Genomic DNA, 16,047 nt, shown 5'->3' with positions numbered 1-16,047 from the left:
GTTTCGCTGTAGACTTGGATCAAGACTCACCGTCGAATGGTCAATCGAGGTAGCTAGTGTCGGAAACTGGCCGGCGGACAATGGACACACTCGGACCCAAACGATTCGCGAGACGCACATGCGCGGCCAAGATCAGCTGATCATCGAAGAGACATCATTCCACACTGGTACTGGCCGCCGATTCGCTATCAATCTTCTGTACTTAAGTTAGAATGTGAATAGACAGGTAAGCTTATCTACTCACCACTCGGAACGCGTAGATGCTAAGTATGAGAGTAGCCTCCCTCTGACTCGGAGATGTGAGCGTCACGGTACGGTACAAGTGACGCGGTCGAGACTGTACGCACTCTCAGGCTATCCCTGTCGCTTGATCGTACCGCGCCATTTGCCCACACCCCAGCGCCTCCGCTGTTGCCTCGATATGACTGCGCGAACAACTCGAGATAATCAAACGCGAGTCGCGACAAAGTCGCGACGTGTTAGACTGAGGCACCTAAAGGACACCGTGGCATGACAGACACAAAATCTAAGTAATAAGCCGGATTCGATCCGTTGGTCGAACGCGACATGTCACAGGCATGTGCTTTGTGGCGAATAGCTGTCACAGCCTTCAGCGGGCGTCTGCAAGCTCCTCCTCAACGCACCGTCGTCACGTCGCCATTGATGACGTTCGTTTCCGCTGGGGCTATGGCGGACGACTTGGACGAGCGTGACACTGACAAGCACTCTCCTTGCTCCCGCATCTCTCTCGCTACGATTCAATTGCTTTTTTACACCTCGACATGTCCGACGAACGCCTCCAGACGCTCTCAGAAATAAAGGCTGTAGAGTCGGATAAACACGCCCGCGACGACGTCAACAATCCCAATCTCCTCCCGGGGACAGTGCACAAGTATTCTGCAGCAGCGAAGACACAGAGTGGTCAGTACTCCGTGTACCTTAGATCGATGATGTTCAGACGCTAATGCACGGCGCATACAGCCGCAGCAAACTATGCCTCAGCGATCTCAGGGGACCCTCTGTCCGGCCAAGAGGTGCATGACGCCGTCCACCCTGCGCCGGCGGGAGCTGTCGACGAAGACAGGCTTGTGGACAAGCTGAACCGTGAGGCTGCATATGTGCAGAGGGAAGGAGGTGAGTTGAGGACGCTGCATCACACGCATGTGCCAATATGCTGACGGACCCGCACAGGCATTGCGGCAGAGAAGACCGCCGACGCTGCCCACAAGATGGAGGCAGCCAAGCTACAGGATGACCGCTGGGTCGAGAATCATGCCGGAGAGGACCCGCGTGCAGACCAAGAAATGGCGAAGAGACTCGGGAACATGTCCTAACCGAAGGCATTGGACCACGTATCAGCGGATTTGGCGTCGTTACTGTAAGATATGCACAAGGAACCTGCAGCAATCCATGTGAGGTCGCATATTGGTAACGCACCCTGCCAATGGGCCGCATGCACCACCAGTCGCGGTGCAAGCAACGGCCATTCAATGTGTCCCTCCGCCCTTCGCCCTCCTAGACCAGCTATGTCAATCGCAGACTGACTGTCAGAATTCAAACGATCGGCTGCGCATCAAGGTCAGTCTGCCAATCATACCGCGATGAACAGAGGAATGCAGCGATTCGTTCTCCCTGTGCAGGTGCGAGCAATTGTGCCACTCGGCCGTCCCCATCACCCTCAATCTGCCACCAGTGTAGATTCTCGTCTTTCGCCGATTTGTCGTCCTGACACAGGCTCAGTCTCCATAACACTTGAGTAAATACCAGCGGTCCATACCTCAGGTCGCGGTATGCCATTTCCAATGGCGGTCATTCTACGATGATCCTTCAAGGCTGGCGATGTTGACCGCAGATCGAGCGACACGTAGCGAAGCGTCGGGACGGAAGTCGCCCATTCAGGCAACGCGGCGAGGATGGCCTCGAGAGCTTCTGCGTAGGTCGCTGGCGCACCAGTGGGGTCCGATCCCGTCTGCTCGGTGTCGCTTCGAGGGAGTGGCTCTCTCAACACGGAGCAGCGCACTTTCAGGCACACGATGGGCGGATATCGAGAGAAAGTGCCACGGACGAGACTCTGGCTTGCAGGGTCAGTGATCAATGCCCACACCGCAGTTACCGCATCGCACACTCACCCACCACTTGTTTAGGTCAGGTAGCCAGGTCTCGAACCTATGGACATCCCAGATCTCCGCGGAGACGTATCGCAGGCGCCGCGTCTTCGTGAAGAGCTGCCTGAGGTATCTGTCACCCAGTCTGGTACTCAAAATCGCTATCAGCGCGACCGGCTGGACGTTTGCCACAGCCATCAGGGCGTCGTCGCGCTCCGCGGCTGGGTTCAGCTGCCTGACGCCGACTGAGCTATTGTCCATCTTCCTTAACGGGCTGAGCAGCTCGAGACAATGAACCGGATGCGCGTTCTTCCACCACTTGAGCGCGAATCCGGTGGCGCGGACGACTTCTAGTGACGGCCAATCGACTAACCTCGCGTGTGGCGGCTGGGGCCCAAAGAGGACCGGAAAGTGCGTCGTGTGCAGCTCCCCGAAGTCCAGCTCGCGCGTGTTTGGGAAGATGCGCGCGAGGTCGGGCGCAGCGGGCAGGTGGTGCGGGGCCCGGATCAACAGGGATCGTACGCTCGGGAAGGACAGATTCGCGCCATCGAGCCGCCACATATGTGGGACTGAGTTGTGTGGGAGCGACCATTGGACGGCGTCGGCGAGGGCGAGCTTGCGCGGCGCACTCTGAAGACTGTGCAGTGTGTCCGAGACCTGTGGGCCGATGTCCGTGAGCCCGAGTTCGTCCAAACGGCGCATAGCGGAGACGACCGTGACGATGCGCCGTTCGTACATCATCCACACTTCCGCCTGGTGCAGGACCAGGACTCGAAGGTCGGGGATTTCCTGCAACAGGTCCGCAAGGAGGCCCGCTCCGGCTCTGTACTCGCCTTCCGAGTGTTGATGAAAGCGAGGCTCCTGTTGAGCTAACCGGTGCTCGTTTTCTACGAAGCATTGGATCCTAAGTGCGCGCAGCGAAGACAAGCGGTCACGCCCGTCTTGGAGCATGTAGTCGCAGAACTTGATGACTTTCGGGAAAGAGTGGATCGTCACATCTTTCAGCGCATGCACTCTGGCGACACCGTGGAACAGTCGTGCAGTGGAGGACAGCCTATGCGCATCCACGGACCCCAGGTATGAGACAACGAGAGTAAGTGTGTCCTCGTTGAGAGTCTCGACGCCCATGGCTCTTGATAATCTGAAGTTCAACAGAAAGCAAGTCAGACGAAATGTCCTGTGCGTTTAACAAAACCCTTACTTTGAAGCGTCCGCAGGGAACAAACACTGCTGGGGGAAGTCCGTTCCTACACCTGCGCGCTGTTGTGTTCTTGTACAACAAGCCCAAGTAGCGCGCTGTCGTAAGATCCCGCAAGGGGGTCCAGGCACGGTCGTCTGTAATGTCCGATGCCGAATATAGCATGAGTTTCCCTCTCTGGATAATGCCCTGGGCAGTAGAAAACGATCCATATGGATCATCTGAGACACATGGTCCGGTTCACCAAGGGCGCATCATGGGCGGCAGACGGCATATGACAACGTCGAAGAGCGTACGGGCACATGGCCAAGTTGGTACGTTATACTGTACAACTCGCGGCTTGCGGTACGCCTAAGTAGACCATGTTTACTGACTTCGTCATACCTGCTTAGAGTTCAATTTCCTATCTCATGCAGTCATTTGTCCATTGACGGCAGGGCCGTAGCCACAACCGCGACGTCCTCCTGCCTCCTCATCTCCGTGATCGACAACATGCCGCGGCATTCCCATACCTTCGCCACCTTCAACGACACCCGCTGTGCCAACTCGTCCAGATCCTCCGGCGTGCGTTCCTTGGCATTGAATAGCGTCATCATGTTCATGTCCCGGATATGAGCCAGTTGATGTGCGTATCCGTAGTTGGCTGGCAATGGTGACGGGGCGGACTTGAGGTACTTCGAGCCTATCGTAGTATGGATGACTTGGTCGGCAGTCAGGATGCGAGAGTTGGGGCCCATGGCGTCGTGAAGGTGCTTGAAGATCGTGCAAGACTCATCATCTGGCCAGTCGTGACTGCGCGCAAGGTGTTTATAAACATCAGAACAGCGGCGCTTTCCGCGGGACTCACAGGACATTGCGCATAAAGTAAACTTCGGCGCCTTTGACAGGCTGTTTTGTGAAGAAGTCGTGCTCGATGAACGATATACGCTGCGACTCTATGGCTTCTGGTAGTTCGCGTTGCCATACAGCCTTGGCCTTCTCTATCACGGGCGGCCTGTCTTGGAGAACGAATTTGAGTTCCGGATATCTCTTCGCCAGCTCTAGGCACATCCCGCCTACAGAGATAGGTCATGTCTTACTCTTGGGGCGAGGAAAGCTTGAACCTACCTACGCCTCCTCCCACGTCCACTACAGTCGCAGAACCGAGTGCACCCCAAGGATAGTCTGCGCAGTCGAATTGTGAGCGCCCGGGGGTTGTCGACCAAGAAAGTGGTGACACACGTACCCGCGTACAATGGAGGCGCGTGAACACGTCCACCGCCTAACATGGCAAGACTGAATATCTCCAGCCCACGTCGAGGTTTCACAGTCCCATCTTGCTGTTCCTCTCCTTGTTCGAGGAATTCCCAGAAGGTCAACTTCGTGTGATGTGCCTCGTTGAAGGCCGTATCATGGAGTGAATGGGACGCCTTGCGCGCTGGATCGAAGAGGACTCTAAGTAAACCTTCTGATGCGGTGTAAACTTCTAATCCGCTGCAAATATGTTCGGGCGCTGTGAGTGTCCATAGTCTGATGGAAACGGGCGGCATACTTAGTCAAGAGCCAGCATCTCAGTGCATCGTTACCAGCAACGCCTGTGACGTCCAGCTGTTGGCGAATTGAAGCTCCTTGACCTCCTTGAACACATGCACGGAGGAAAGAGCGCGAAGCACTCTCGCTATCCAGTAGTCAGCGTGAGGCGATCGAACACGTCAGAGGGCACGTACCCAGTTTCCGCTGGTCAACGCCAGCCTTTTCAGCGATGTCCTTGACATGCATGCCTTCCGCTGGTCTGCATCCGACAGTAATCGGCAATGCGACCTTCCGCTGCCACATGCAGAGCCCGTGATATGTAGTATTCAGAGGCTATCTCCATAAGACGGTGTTGTGGCTCAGCGACGATGTCCGAGACCATGCCGCAGGCACCCAATAGGCTCCTCCTTGCATCGAACAGCTCGGGAGAGGGGAGAAGCGAAGTCGATGGATCGATGGTGAGTTCTTTGCTCCTGCTTGCCACTCCTGGATGACCACCTCGGAGGCGTCGTTATCAGGTGGACCAGGGCGCGGAGTTCTCGATCTTCCAGCCAGCGACATAACGTATGCGCAGGGCAGTATGTGTGAGACCTCCTGTTCGTCTGACTGGAACCTCATATACCTCAGGAGGACGCTAGAAGCACAGGACACAAGCGATGTTCTTCAGCGGCTGTAGGACCTCCCCGGGTGGTACACTCTGTACCATGCAGCAGAACGAGCCGCATCATTCCAATCACAGGGCCAACTTCATATGCATTTCACGACGGATGCATACGGACGGTTGAGCCCTTATGGTGAAGTGAACGGTACATAACATGAGATGGCAGCTCAGCCAGCTCACCTGTAGCCTTGAAGTGCCAAGCCGCCGTGTTTGAGTAAGGCGGGACGCGAAAGCGACCGGTTTCAATGGGGTTACCACAACAGTATATCTGATACTAAGCCATATCCGAGGGTACGCCAGAGGGCACGAGCGCAGTGCATGGTTTCCATCAGGCCTGTGACGACTCTCTAGAAAGACGATTGGGCGTTTCAGTACTGTACCGCGGCAGGATGATGGCATGATAAGCACGAAGCGAGTTAGCGCAGCTGGGCTGCAAACGACTGTGTGTCAAACGCCGCAACAGCTTCACAACGTCCGATCTGAGTGACATCGCATTTGCATCGCCAGTCGCTTTACAAGTACAATAGTGAGCGTTCAATGAGCTTCACTTGGTTCGATTTGCTTCCCGGAGGTATTCTCATCTCAGCCACATAATGCTGTCGTTTCTCAAGATCTAACGATACGGCACCGGCGTAAGAACCAACACGTTCCTTGACAAATGTGAGACAACCAGTAAAGGAACGTACCGACAGCCCACATAGCAGCGCCAATGCGATTCGATACCGAGAATACCAGTCCGAGGAGCGGAATGCGCTCAAGAAGAGCTGCGACGAAGCCGAACGCTGCCGGGCGCCATCATGGTGTGAGCATAGCAAGGAAGCCCACGAGCTTGATTCTCGCACCTCTGTAGTCCCACTTGCGCTCCTCCATGAAGATGGACACCTGTTCCGTGGTCATACCCTTCGCTTGGAAGTACTAGTGGTGCAAGGGTCAATCTAAACAAGCTTCTCATCACATAGTGCTCCTCACTTACTGGCTTGTGGAGGTAACGAGCCGTGCCAAGAGCACGGAACCAGGCAGAATGGCCATGCCCACAAGTGGGACAATTTCAAATGCAAGAAGAGTACTACAGACAGTCACGCAGAACGATCAGCCTCGCTGAACACGGGCAATGTATTAGATGACACTCACGTCTGATGGCAAACCTTCCCAAAGTACCACTCAGGATATGGTGACCCCAACGCTCTTGCTTACTGTAGGAGGATTGTCCCACTCCTCCACGTACGGATGCCAGAAGTCCGGCCCCTTATTCCTGGACTCGATGGTTTGGTTGTATGCTCGCTCTCGTGCAACGCGGAGACCATGAGAGACGAAATATGTGACGATGCCAGAAACTTGCGTGGCCACGAAGAAGAACGTGGCGACTGGAATATGATGCTCATGAGCGGCAGTCAAGCACGCGAGGTAGCATACGCACATGTACGTAGATCAAAGGGCACGTACGACCCCAACGTCGTCCCGTAGTCGAGAGACCCAGAACTCGAGGAGAACTGTTGCGAACAAGGTTGTAAGGAATGCGACTCCGAGTTGCTAACGGTGCGAACCACCCACGAACTTCATGTAGAAACGTTCTATGATCCAACGCTGAAGCTTGAAGGTCGATACTGCCTACAATGACCGTGACCATACCTGTCAACAATCCGAACATGATGTGAGGAGGTTGGACGACGCACCCACACCAACCCAACTCCCAGACCTCTCACGACTCCATGCTGGCACTTCTTCCATGCTGGGACAAACAGATTCCTATCCGTGAAGAGTCTATATATGCCGACGACGACATATGAGGGCGGGAATTGAAGACGGGCGGTGGCTCGACGCAGGTTGTGGGGGACGTTCTCACTATATGGCGGAGGCGTGTCTGCGCCGAAGTCACCTGGCAAGGCAACTTGAGCCGACATGGTTATGGACGAGTTACTTTTGACGCGAACCGCCACATCGGGCGCGGAACAGATGGATACCGCCCACACGACCAAACGCAGCCCCCGAGCATGCATCTCATACAACTCATAATAACAGTGTCATGTACAGTATTCTATGTTATGGCTAGACAAAAAGGGAATCCAAGGACGCGGTCGCAAAGAGTGAAACTTCATGTCTTCCGCTTCTTGTACGCACGCTTCGCTGGTGCAGCATTAGCGGTACTAGCAGGCGTCGACGACCTAGTGTCTCCCTCTGCCTTCTGTACGTCCTCAATGCCCCGCTTCTATACATAGCATCAGTCAGTCATGCCCAACATGTAGGTGGCGGCTGGACAAACCTTGCTCTTGAGGCTCTTCGTCTTGACCTCCTCGGCCTGTTTCACCTCTGCCTCCTTCTCGATCATGCCCAGCAAAGTGTTACATCTCCGCTGCAGCTCTTGCGGACTACGGCTCTTAAAGAACCAGTCGAACCGGAAGACAGGGAACTCGGTGATGTCCTTCTTGATCATCTCATAGACATCGTCTGCACGCATGCCGTAGTGATTGAGGCGACAGAGCAGGTATCGGTCTTCCTCCTCAGAGTAGACTTTGCCCTTCGTGGTGGGTAGTTGAGCTCTAGTTCCTGCATAGGATACCGGACAGAAGCAATCTTCTTGGAAAGAAGAGCCTCCAAGTTTGATCGCTTGTTCCGCTTGGCCTCACCCTCCTCGAGGCGAGCTTTGACGCGTGGATACTCTGTATCATTTGTGAATTCAACAAGTCTGATCAACTCAAGGATGATGCGTACCGGCGAGCTCTTTCCACTTCTTCTTGAAGATAGGATAGTATCTAGCCACATCGTCAGGAGTCTTGTCCTGGATCTCGGATGCCAGTAGTTCGTAGTTATCGGTCCTACAAAGAATGTTGGCCAGCCTGCGCGAGAAGGTCTGGCTATGGCAACTCACCACCCGTATGTCTCCAGCGCACGAATGAACTGCTGGAAGTCACGTCTGCTCCAGTCCTCAAAGCCTTTCGCAATTAACTCTTCCTTCTCAGCGAGCTGTTCCTCAGTCAGAGGCTCCGCTGAACAAAGCGTCTCATCAGTGTCAGTACAGTCTACGGCACAATGAAAGCTTACCGTTATCAATGTACTCCTGAGCTGCTTGTCGCTCGGCTTCAAGCTTCTCAGGAGTATCCTCTGGACCAGCGGGCTCACGAAGAGTGGCTGGGATCTCATTTGCTCTCTACAACCCAATACATCAGGACGGGTTCACTCGACATTGATGAGATACTAACCTTGTGTGCCGCCAACTCCTGCTCTTGAAGCTCAGCTAACCGAGGGGGGAAGAACTGGAAGTCCTGACTAAGACGAGCAAGCCATATTAGACGGGTCCCCTGAAGGACGACTTCAAACGAAACATACAGTTGAATCTGCTTCGGGGCACGCGGGATCTTTGGTGCCTTCTCCGTTTTCGACGGACCTGCACGCATGGCATCCTTAAAGTAGCCGTCGACCGAGTAGTTGAGCTTGCGTTCACGCTTCGACAGCGACAGAGGGTTGAACTGCAGCGTCTTCCTCTGCTACAATGAGAGTCAGCCACGGAGAATCGCTGATCAAACGAGGGATACTCACTCCTGCCCGGAAGTCTTCGCCCTCCCACTGTTGTACGGAAGCCTCCGACTTGAAGTTACTCAGATCGTCGAAAGTGAGAACCTCGTACTTGCTATTCAACTCGGTCGTGCGTGCTTCTCCACGCTGGATGATGGCGTCGATGTCGTCGTTAATCATGAGACTAGCACACAACGTAAGTGACGTATCGTACTACAGCGACAATCCACTCACTCATCCGAAGAGTTCACTATCTGCTCGGCGCCGTGTGCGATCATATCCAGCAGTTCTTCCTTGTTGGCGGCTGTGTATGGGTGAGGACGGGTGCTCAGCAGCACTGTATCACGACATACCTTTGGTGGACTGCGTCCGACCTTGCTGGATGACGAGCTGATCCAAGCGCAGCTTCTGAGCTGCACGCTCGAGCATACGTTCCTCAACACTGCCTTCAGTGATGAAACGGAAGACGTAGACTTGCTTCGTCTGGCCAATACGGTGAGCGCGGTCCATGGCCTGGAGATCAGCTTGAGGGTTCCAGTCGCTATCGTAGAGTACAACGACGTCGGCAGTCGTCAGGTTGATACCAAGACCTCCAGCACGGGTGGTCAGAAGGAAGATGAACTTCTCGCTGTCAGGTTTGTTGTACTCGTCAATCGCGACAATACGATCCTCATGAGCAGTGCCACCGTCGATACGACAATACTCTGTAGATCCCATCAGGAAAATCAACAGAACGGATCATCACAAGGGACGTACTGTATCCGCGAAATAGACAATAGTCCTCGAGAATATCGAGCATCCGGCTCATCTGACTAAAGATGAGGACGCGCGAACCCTTGGCCCTCATGGACTTCAGCAGCTTGTCCAGAATGACCATTTTCCCGCAGTTCTCGACAAGGTGCTCGTCGGTTGTATATGGTGGACCAGGTTCTGCTCCGTCGAATAGGTAAGGATGACAAGTGACTTTGCGCAGTTGCATGACCATGTTCATCAGCCGCGTCTTGCCTTCCTTCTTGCCCGTCAGACCTAAGAGCTCGTGAGTTAAATAAATAAAAAACTAAATGGCCGAAAACCCGAGTGGTGCCTACCATTCACAGCATCGATATCCTTCTCCAAGACGGAACGATACCATTTCCGCTGCATCTCCGTGAGACCGACATAGATGTTGATTTCCTTTTCTACATCATATGGGTCAGTCACCTACAAGACACGGGATGATATTGCTGATTCACTTACTAGGCAGCAGGCTTTTCTCGACATCACTCTTGACGCGACGCAGTAGGAAGGGCCGCAGAATCTTGTGCAACGCCTCCACGACCTTCTTGCTCTTCGCATCGTCTTCATCTGCTTCCGTGTCGTCCTTATGCAGGAAGCTCTCGAGATCGGCGTAGTCGGAAAAGATTTCTGGGCAAATGAAGTTCAACAACGCGAAGAGTTCCTTCATGTTGTTTTGCAGAGGTGTTCCTGTATGAGCAGACGCCCTCGCGAGAGGAAGGAGCGGACTATCTGCGACAGGATGGAGTCCACGTTCTTGATACGGTGCGCCTCGTCGATGATGATGTACTCGAATGAGAACTTCTTCAGCGCAGACTTCTCAATGAGACAGACTTCGTACGACGTGATGAGCACATGGAAGTCCTGCGGAATAAGCCTGTTTGTAATGAGCGCCGCCCGCTCTTCCTTGGAACCCGTCAATAGCACGGTATTGACATCAGGCGTCCATCTTTCGAATTCGCGCGACCAATTCTGCAGCGTTGATTTCGGGACGACCACCAAGTGTGGGCCAACGGTATTGCGATAGTGCTTCAGATAGCCCAGGAAAGAGATGGTCTGCAACGTCTTTCCCAAACCCATCTCGTCTGCAAGGATACCATTCAGGCCATTGTGATGCAGAGAGACCATCCAGTTGAGTCCCTGCAGCTGGTATGGCCGCATTTTTCCTTTGACATCTGGTGAAGGAGTCAGCACGGGTGCGTAAGGCTCGTAACAGTACACTCACAACTCGGGGATTCCTCGAATACAAAGGGCTGGTCATCGCCGTCCGCAGCCATCTCGCCTCCCTTGAGCAATTCCTCATCCTCCTCCTTCTCTGATTTCCGGTGGCGAGCATTATTGTCTCTGTGATGTAACATATGAATTCATGACTTCAGTGCATGTGAAGAACGTGAACCACGTACACCGCTTTCTTACGACCCCTGCCTTTCGGCTTAGGTTGAGCATCCAGCATTGCAGCATACTCGGGGTCGCGTGCTTTCTGGGTAGGGATTGAGTATGTATACATCACTTAGCCACTACAAGCAATCTTACCTTGATGTCTACGAAATGCTTGAATAGCTCGGTCTGCCCGAGTAGATACGAGTATCGCTTGACAGCATCGGAGATCTGTGCACCATGAGCAGAACGGTCTTAGATGGAGAATGAAATGCCTACCTTAGCCTTGTCCATTGCTTGTCGTTTCACGTGCAACTTGTCCTCTTCAACCCTCCGCTTCTGCTTTCGCTCGACAGCCGCTTGTGCGCGAGCTGACTTGGATGGTGACTGCGCGCTGCTTCCCTCGCCCTGCAGCAAAGGAAACGCGTCAGACTACACTGAACGCGTTAGACTGCGATTTGAGCTCCGGCACTTACCCTGTCCTCATCTTCGCTCTGAATTTCATCCACATCCGGCACCTCCTCTTGGGCCTCGTCGTCATACTCACTCTCTCCGCCCTCACTTTGCTAAAATTGTGACAGTGTCTGAGCCTTTTGTTCTTGAAACGACACATGGACACCAACCTGACGTGAGACTATATTACTGGGTACCACGTCGCTGAGGACGTCTTCTTCCATTGGCACGTCGAGGGTCTGGTAGATATAATGGTGAGCTGATGGGCATGCCTGAGTGACGCGCGAGCTTACACTCATCGTTGATGATTTCGCAGAACGCGACGAGGAAGGTGGCAGAAGAGATGAAAGCGCGACTGGAGTTCGACGCGCGCAAAGGCGTGCGCCACAGGCGGGAATGAATTATGTAAGCCTGGGCCACGCTTTCCTTCTTGGTCACTGGCAATTTCGACTCTGTTCCAGTTCCTCATGTCTGCTCAGACAATTGTTGCTGTGACAGATGACAGACACTAGGAACAATATCTGATTGTATCACATTGGCGTGCACGCTCAACTAGCCCTGGTTCAACTCAATGGTCGACGTCCGACTTCTGTAAATCGCCTACGCTGCATAAGTATGATTCTCTCGATCTCTACAGATGGAGACCACGTTGAAGCAGTACTTATCAATACTGGATCTATAATCTTGAAGCCAGCGACTTCAGGTGCTAGTACTTAGTACGACATGAATGTACAACAGGCCGGAGTAGCACGCGGTCATCCATCCTCCTACGGCAGATCGCTCGCATCCATTTCTACAGCTTGACCTCAGGCCGCTGCTCTGCAGCACAGAAGTTGTCGAACCAGCTCAAAATCGTCGACGCGCTCTGCTCTTTCGCCCATCCTGTCCAAGATGGTCAATAATCTCGCACTCACTCGACATCATTTGCGTGGGTCACTCACTTGCGACAGGATCGTTCACGTTCCCCCTGAGCGCGAAGCCGTGGGTCACCCCGGAGAAGACCTGAATATGGTACGTGGCCTTGATCTCAATCATGATGTCTTCAGCCCGGCGGCGGAACTCCAAGGGGAAAGTATGGTCGACCTCTGTGGTGCATGGACATCAGCCGACCGGAGGTAGCTTTCCTCAGCTCATCAGGATATTACCTGCACACGAGAGTAGCAACGGCTCTATGTTTGACGATTGGTTAGTGCTTTTTCACGTAGCAATTCTTCTCCACTTACTCTTCATGTCCCGGAAGTGCTGATCCTTTAAAACGGCGGGGTGCCCGAATGCACCTTCGTGTTCATTATCAATCGCCGTCCGGTCAAGGCTGTACAACTCGGCCCACCTGCGGTGATCCAGTCCTTCGCCATACATTCCATCACGAAAGGTGCGCCGAAGCAATATCCTGCAGTCCATACCATTGAGTGGCTCCTCCCTCAACATCCACTGATACGGCTTACCTACAGTCAACCATTGCGTCTGCGATGTCCCTGCCACGCCGAAGGATTCATACCAAAATGACACTGGTGTTACAACAGGACTCACCAAATTGCTCCTTCACCGCGTCCAGCCAGTCCGGCGTGATCTGCCTGGCGCGGATCAGCTTCCCAGGGACGAAGTCAAACTCGATGCGGTAGTTCTTCCCCAATTTGCTCAGGTGATTCTGCACCGGATCACCCTCGAAGTAATCCAACGCCAACACCAGGTACCCTATCCATATAATCAATCATCAATCGCTCTACCCGCTCATGAACCTCCAGCATGACGGATGGGCACTCACCATTGGACGCCCAATAATCCATGATCAACTGCGAGTTCAGGAAGAACGGCCCATACACGTCCGCGAAGAACAAGATGATCTTCCGCTTCTCCCCCAATTCAGCCGGACGCGAAACATACGTGTCAACGCCCGCAAACTTCTCGACTGTCCCCCGCGCGGTTCCCGAGTGTTCGACGGTCTTGATGCAGCAGTCCCCCGGTGCGCGTGCTATCGTCGCCATGTCTGCTTACGGTGCTGGAGGTCAACGAGAGATAGCCCAAGCTTGGTGGTCCTGCTCAGGGTTCTTCAGACACGCAATCGCATCCTATAGCCCCTGCTCAGAGCAACACACGATCAGGTGGACCCCAATGTGTATATAACGCGCACTCAAAGGTCAGCTGCTGTATCTTGGGGAGCTACTGCCAGCGCACGCCATTATCTCTCACCGCCGGAATAGGAGATACCACGGCTGACTTCGTGGGACGGGAAGCGTACCTTGGGAGCAACGGTGACGGACGGCCGGCACAAGCTTTGGGTGACAACAAAAATATTTCCAATAAGTAAGTCAACCTGGCTACGAAAGCCAGGCGCATTAATGTACAATTATATCTACGCAATCGGAGGTCCGCTAGACACTGGTATCGTATAGACATTACAGATAATACACTAGGGTACAAGATGTGTGAGTATTCCGTATCCGTGCTGTCCGAAGGATCCTCAATGACAGGAACAGCAACTCGAGGGCAAAGGGTGAGGACAGTAAACTACAAAATTAGATGCAGACGAAGAAACGACGAGAATACGAGGCAGTCGCACACCCGCACCTCACAAATCGATCAACGAGCCGTCCTGCGCACGTCCATTCCGCTGGGGCTGCTCCTGCTGCTGTTGCTGCAAGAATGGATTGTGACTCCCATGGCCCGTCTTCTGCACGACGATCCGGCCAGCCTCCGTCGCCGCGAACCGCAGATTGCCCACATTCCCGAACGTATCCACGCCGTCCTCCTCGCGGGTCGCAAAGAGGCTTGCGAGCCTCGCGTGCTGCTCGTCGACGCCCGTGCGTACAGGGCGCCGACCTGGACCTGCTGCGGACGTCCCCGCTTCGGATGCGGCGCGCCGTTCGTGGGTTGGTGGTGAACGCGCGGGGTCGCGGTGGAAGAGGCTGTCGCGGTTAGCATACGTGCCCGTGAGGTTGAACGAGGCGGGCCCTGTGGGCGACGGGCTGGACGAGAAGGTTTGCTGCAAGGGCGGCGCGGACTGAGGGGCAGCGAAAGGGTTATTCGACCCGATGCGGGTGGAAGTGGGTTGGGGCATGATCAGCTGCTGCGCTTGAGCTTGAGCTTGGAGTGCCGCTTGTTGTCGCATCCACTCTTCTTGCTGAGCTTGCAGCTGTGCCTGCTGCATGACCTGCATTTCTTGCGCTTGTTGCATTGCGAGCCATTCTGCCTGCTGTTGTGCATATTGCGCCTGTCGGGCAACTGTCAGCCTGTGATATAGGATCAGTCAACAGTAACGTACTGCCAACATCTCCTGTTGGGCTTGCTGCTGGAAGGGGTTGAAGGAGGTGAACTGTGGCTGCATAGGCATGGCTGTGTACTGAGGCTGGATTCCGGTCGTCGCATACTGCAGTGGCAAGGTAGCATCGATCAACGGAGCCGTCTGCGGCTGCTGAACACTGTAGAGGAGTGAGAAATAATACGGGAGTAATGGACGTGCACTCACGCCTGCCCTTGGTCATCGAACAATATGAGGTTCGCGCCCTGGAGAGACTTCCTCCTCCTCTCCTCATCCTCCTTACTCAGCTCGAGCGCCCGCTGCAGGTCCAGATCCTCTGCCGTCTGGCGCTGCCTCTCCGCCTCGCGCTTACTCTCCTCAATCGCTCTCCGCAAATGCTCATCATCCTGGCCCAGCGAGGGCGGTTAGCAGGGAGCCGGCTGCGTCTGCGGGCGTTCTCGTCATCGGTCACGTCCGAATCGTCCGAGCGGCGTCCGCGAGCCATGCGTTCGTACATCTGCGCACGGGTGCGGCGCTCGTGCCGGAGTCGGGCCTCGTCCTGCAGGAGGGCGACGATGCCCTTGGCCTTTTGGCGGACGTTGGCGCCCTGGTCTTTGGCCTCGTCGTCGATGTATTGGAACTCCCTGAGAGTCTTGATAATGTACATGTTTTCCTTGAAGTAAAGAATGACGTTTTCTGATCCAGCGTGGAGGAGGTAATCAATTAATGTTAAGCACTAGTTCGGACAGCATGTGAGTCTTGGCTGTAGGGGCATCCCAAGCACGAATAGCACACCTTAAACACATGCCGCCAATTCTTTCCCTTGTCATTGAGTCGTTTGTCCAAAACCTCCATGATGTCGATGAAGTCTTGTCTGGTCATAGCCACATCAGCTTGCATTGTCGCCTCATAGCTAGCAGGTCCGCCCAACTCACTGGTTGTACGTCAACTGGGCAATTTCATGCATCTGCCTGCCCGACGGTGGCCATGGGTCGTTTGACGTTGCATCGCGGACCTTGGCCTGTGTGTGCGAGTAGCCCTTGGTGTAGTTCTTGGCCACACGGAGGGCACCCTTGCCATAATGCGAAAGGGTCGACATGGGGAGTTGAGAGGGTTAAGGAAGGTGACTCGGGTTGCGAGGGGTGTGAGGTGAGAATAAGAAGGGTATAAGCTCGAGTTTACCGTCTCAACCTGTGTAAGTAGGCGGACCAGAGCCGGA

General features: G+C 54.3%; 6 protein-coding genes across 6 annotated transcripts; all 6 read right to left on the bottom strand.

The window, feature by feature from the left end:
• Positions 1-1,554: 1,554 nt before the first annotated feature.
• Positions 1,555-3,233, bottom strand: B0H18DRAFT_1118944 (uncharacterized protein; the record flags this gene model as incomplete). The annotated part of the gene is made up of 3 exons (XM_048033874.1): positions 1,555-1,725; positions 1,778-2,071; positions 2,130-3,233. The coding sequence occupies 3 exons, from the start codon at positions 3,231-3,233 to the stop codon at positions 1,555-1,557; spliced, it is 1,569 nt and encodes a 522-aa protein (XP_047893672.1).
• A 519-nt stretch (positions 3,234-3,752) lies between these two features.
• B0H18DRAFT_1006137 (S-adenosyl-L-methionine-dependent methyltransferase) lies at positions 3,753-5,109 on the bottom strand (the record flags this gene model as incomplete). The annotated part of the gene is made up of 7 exons (XM_048028633.1): positions 5,010-5,109; positions 4,876-4,960; positions 4,835-4,852; positions 4,529-4,776; positions 4,411-4,467; positions 4,151-4,358; positions 3,753-4,095 (listed from the first exon to the last, which is right to left on the bottom strand). Coding segments are annotated over exons 1-7 (1,011 nt in total), but the record flags the coding sequence as incomplete, so codon positions are not given.
• A 500-nt stretch (positions 5,110-5,609) lies between these two features.
• Positions 5,610-7,398, bottom strand: B0H18DRAFT_1006135 (uncharacterized protein). The gene is made up of 8 exons (XM_048028632.1): positions 7,150-7,398; positions 7,032-7,084; positions 6,920-6,966; positions 6,653-6,840; positions 6,319-6,391; positions 6,163-6,258; positions 5,999-6,089; positions 5,610-5,850 (listed from the first exon to the last, which is right to left on the bottom strand). Exons 1-8 carry the CDS (start codon positions 7,375-7,377, stop codon positions 5,805-5,807), a joined length of 822 nt encoding a protein of 273 aa, XP_047893670.1. The 5' UTR covers positions 7,378-7,398; the 3' UTR covers positions 5,610-5,804.
• B0H18DRAFT_1006129 (SNF2 family DNA-dependent ATPase) lies at positions 7,385-11,936 on the bottom strand. Its single transcript, XM_048028631.1, has 22 exons — positions 11,884-11,936; positions 11,761-11,829; positions 11,614-11,703; positions 11,417-11,545; positions 11,294-11,368; positions 11,164-11,240; positions 10,986-11,104; positions 10,490-10,935; positions 10,223-10,424; positions 10,075-10,164; positions 9,743-10,012; positions 9,340-9,690; positions 9,221-9,290; positions 9,011-9,170; positions 8,801-8,958; positions 8,674-8,740; positions 8,516-8,621; positions 8,343-8,460; positions 8,186-8,289; positions 8,034-8,133; positions 7,737-8,013; positions 7,385-7,682 (listed from the first exon to the last, which is right to left on the bottom strand). Exons 1-22 carry the CDS (start codon positions 11,887-11,889, stop codon positions 7,569-7,571), a joined length of 3,198 nt encoding a protein of 1,065 aa, XP_047893669.1. The 5' UTR covers positions 11,890-11,936; the 3' UTR covers positions 7,385-7,568.
• A 135-nt stretch (positions 11,937-12,071) lies between these two features.
• B0H18DRAFT_1006128 (Alpha/Beta hydrolase protein) lies at positions 12,072-13,779 on the bottom strand. Its single transcript, XM_048028630.1, has 8 exons — positions 13,356-13,779; positions 13,121-13,285; positions 13,036-13,065; positions 12,921-12,980; positions 12,814-12,867; positions 12,736-12,759; positions 12,532-12,675; positions 12,072-12,472 (listed from the first exon to the last, which is right to left on the bottom strand). The coding sequence occupies exons 1-8, from the start codon at positions 13,573-13,575 to the stop codon at positions 12,384-12,386; spliced, it is 786 nt and encodes a 261-aa protein (XP_047893668.1). The 5' UTR covers positions 13,576-13,779; the 3' UTR covers positions 12,072-12,383.
• Positions 13,780-14,159: 380 nt separating this feature from the next.
• Positions 14,160-15,927, bottom strand: B0H18DRAFT_1118940 (uncharacterized protein; the record flags this gene model as incomplete). Its single annotated transcript, XM_048033873.1, has 6 exons — positions 14,160-14,801; positions 14,853-15,009; positions 15,057-15,235; positions 15,301-15,564; positions 15,624-15,702; positions 15,764-15,927. 6 exons carry the CDS (start codon positions 15,925-15,927, stop codon positions 14,160-14,162), a joined length of 1,485 nt encoding a protein of 494 aa, XP_047893667.1.
• Positions 15,928-16,047: the final 120 nt, after the last annotated feature.

The sequence above is a fragment of the Fomitopsis serialis genome (assembly GCF_022376445.1).
Source record: "Fomitopsis serialis strain Sig1Antser10 chromosome Unknown B0H18scaffold_31, whole genome shotgun sequence".
Lineage (NCBI taxonomy): Eukaryota > Fungi > Basidiomycota > Agaricomycetes > Polyporales > Fomitopsidaceae > Fomitopsis > Fomitopsis serialis.
The sequence above is the reverse complement of the archived record's forward strand: the minus strand, read 5'-3'. Positions and strand labels throughout refer to the sequence as shown.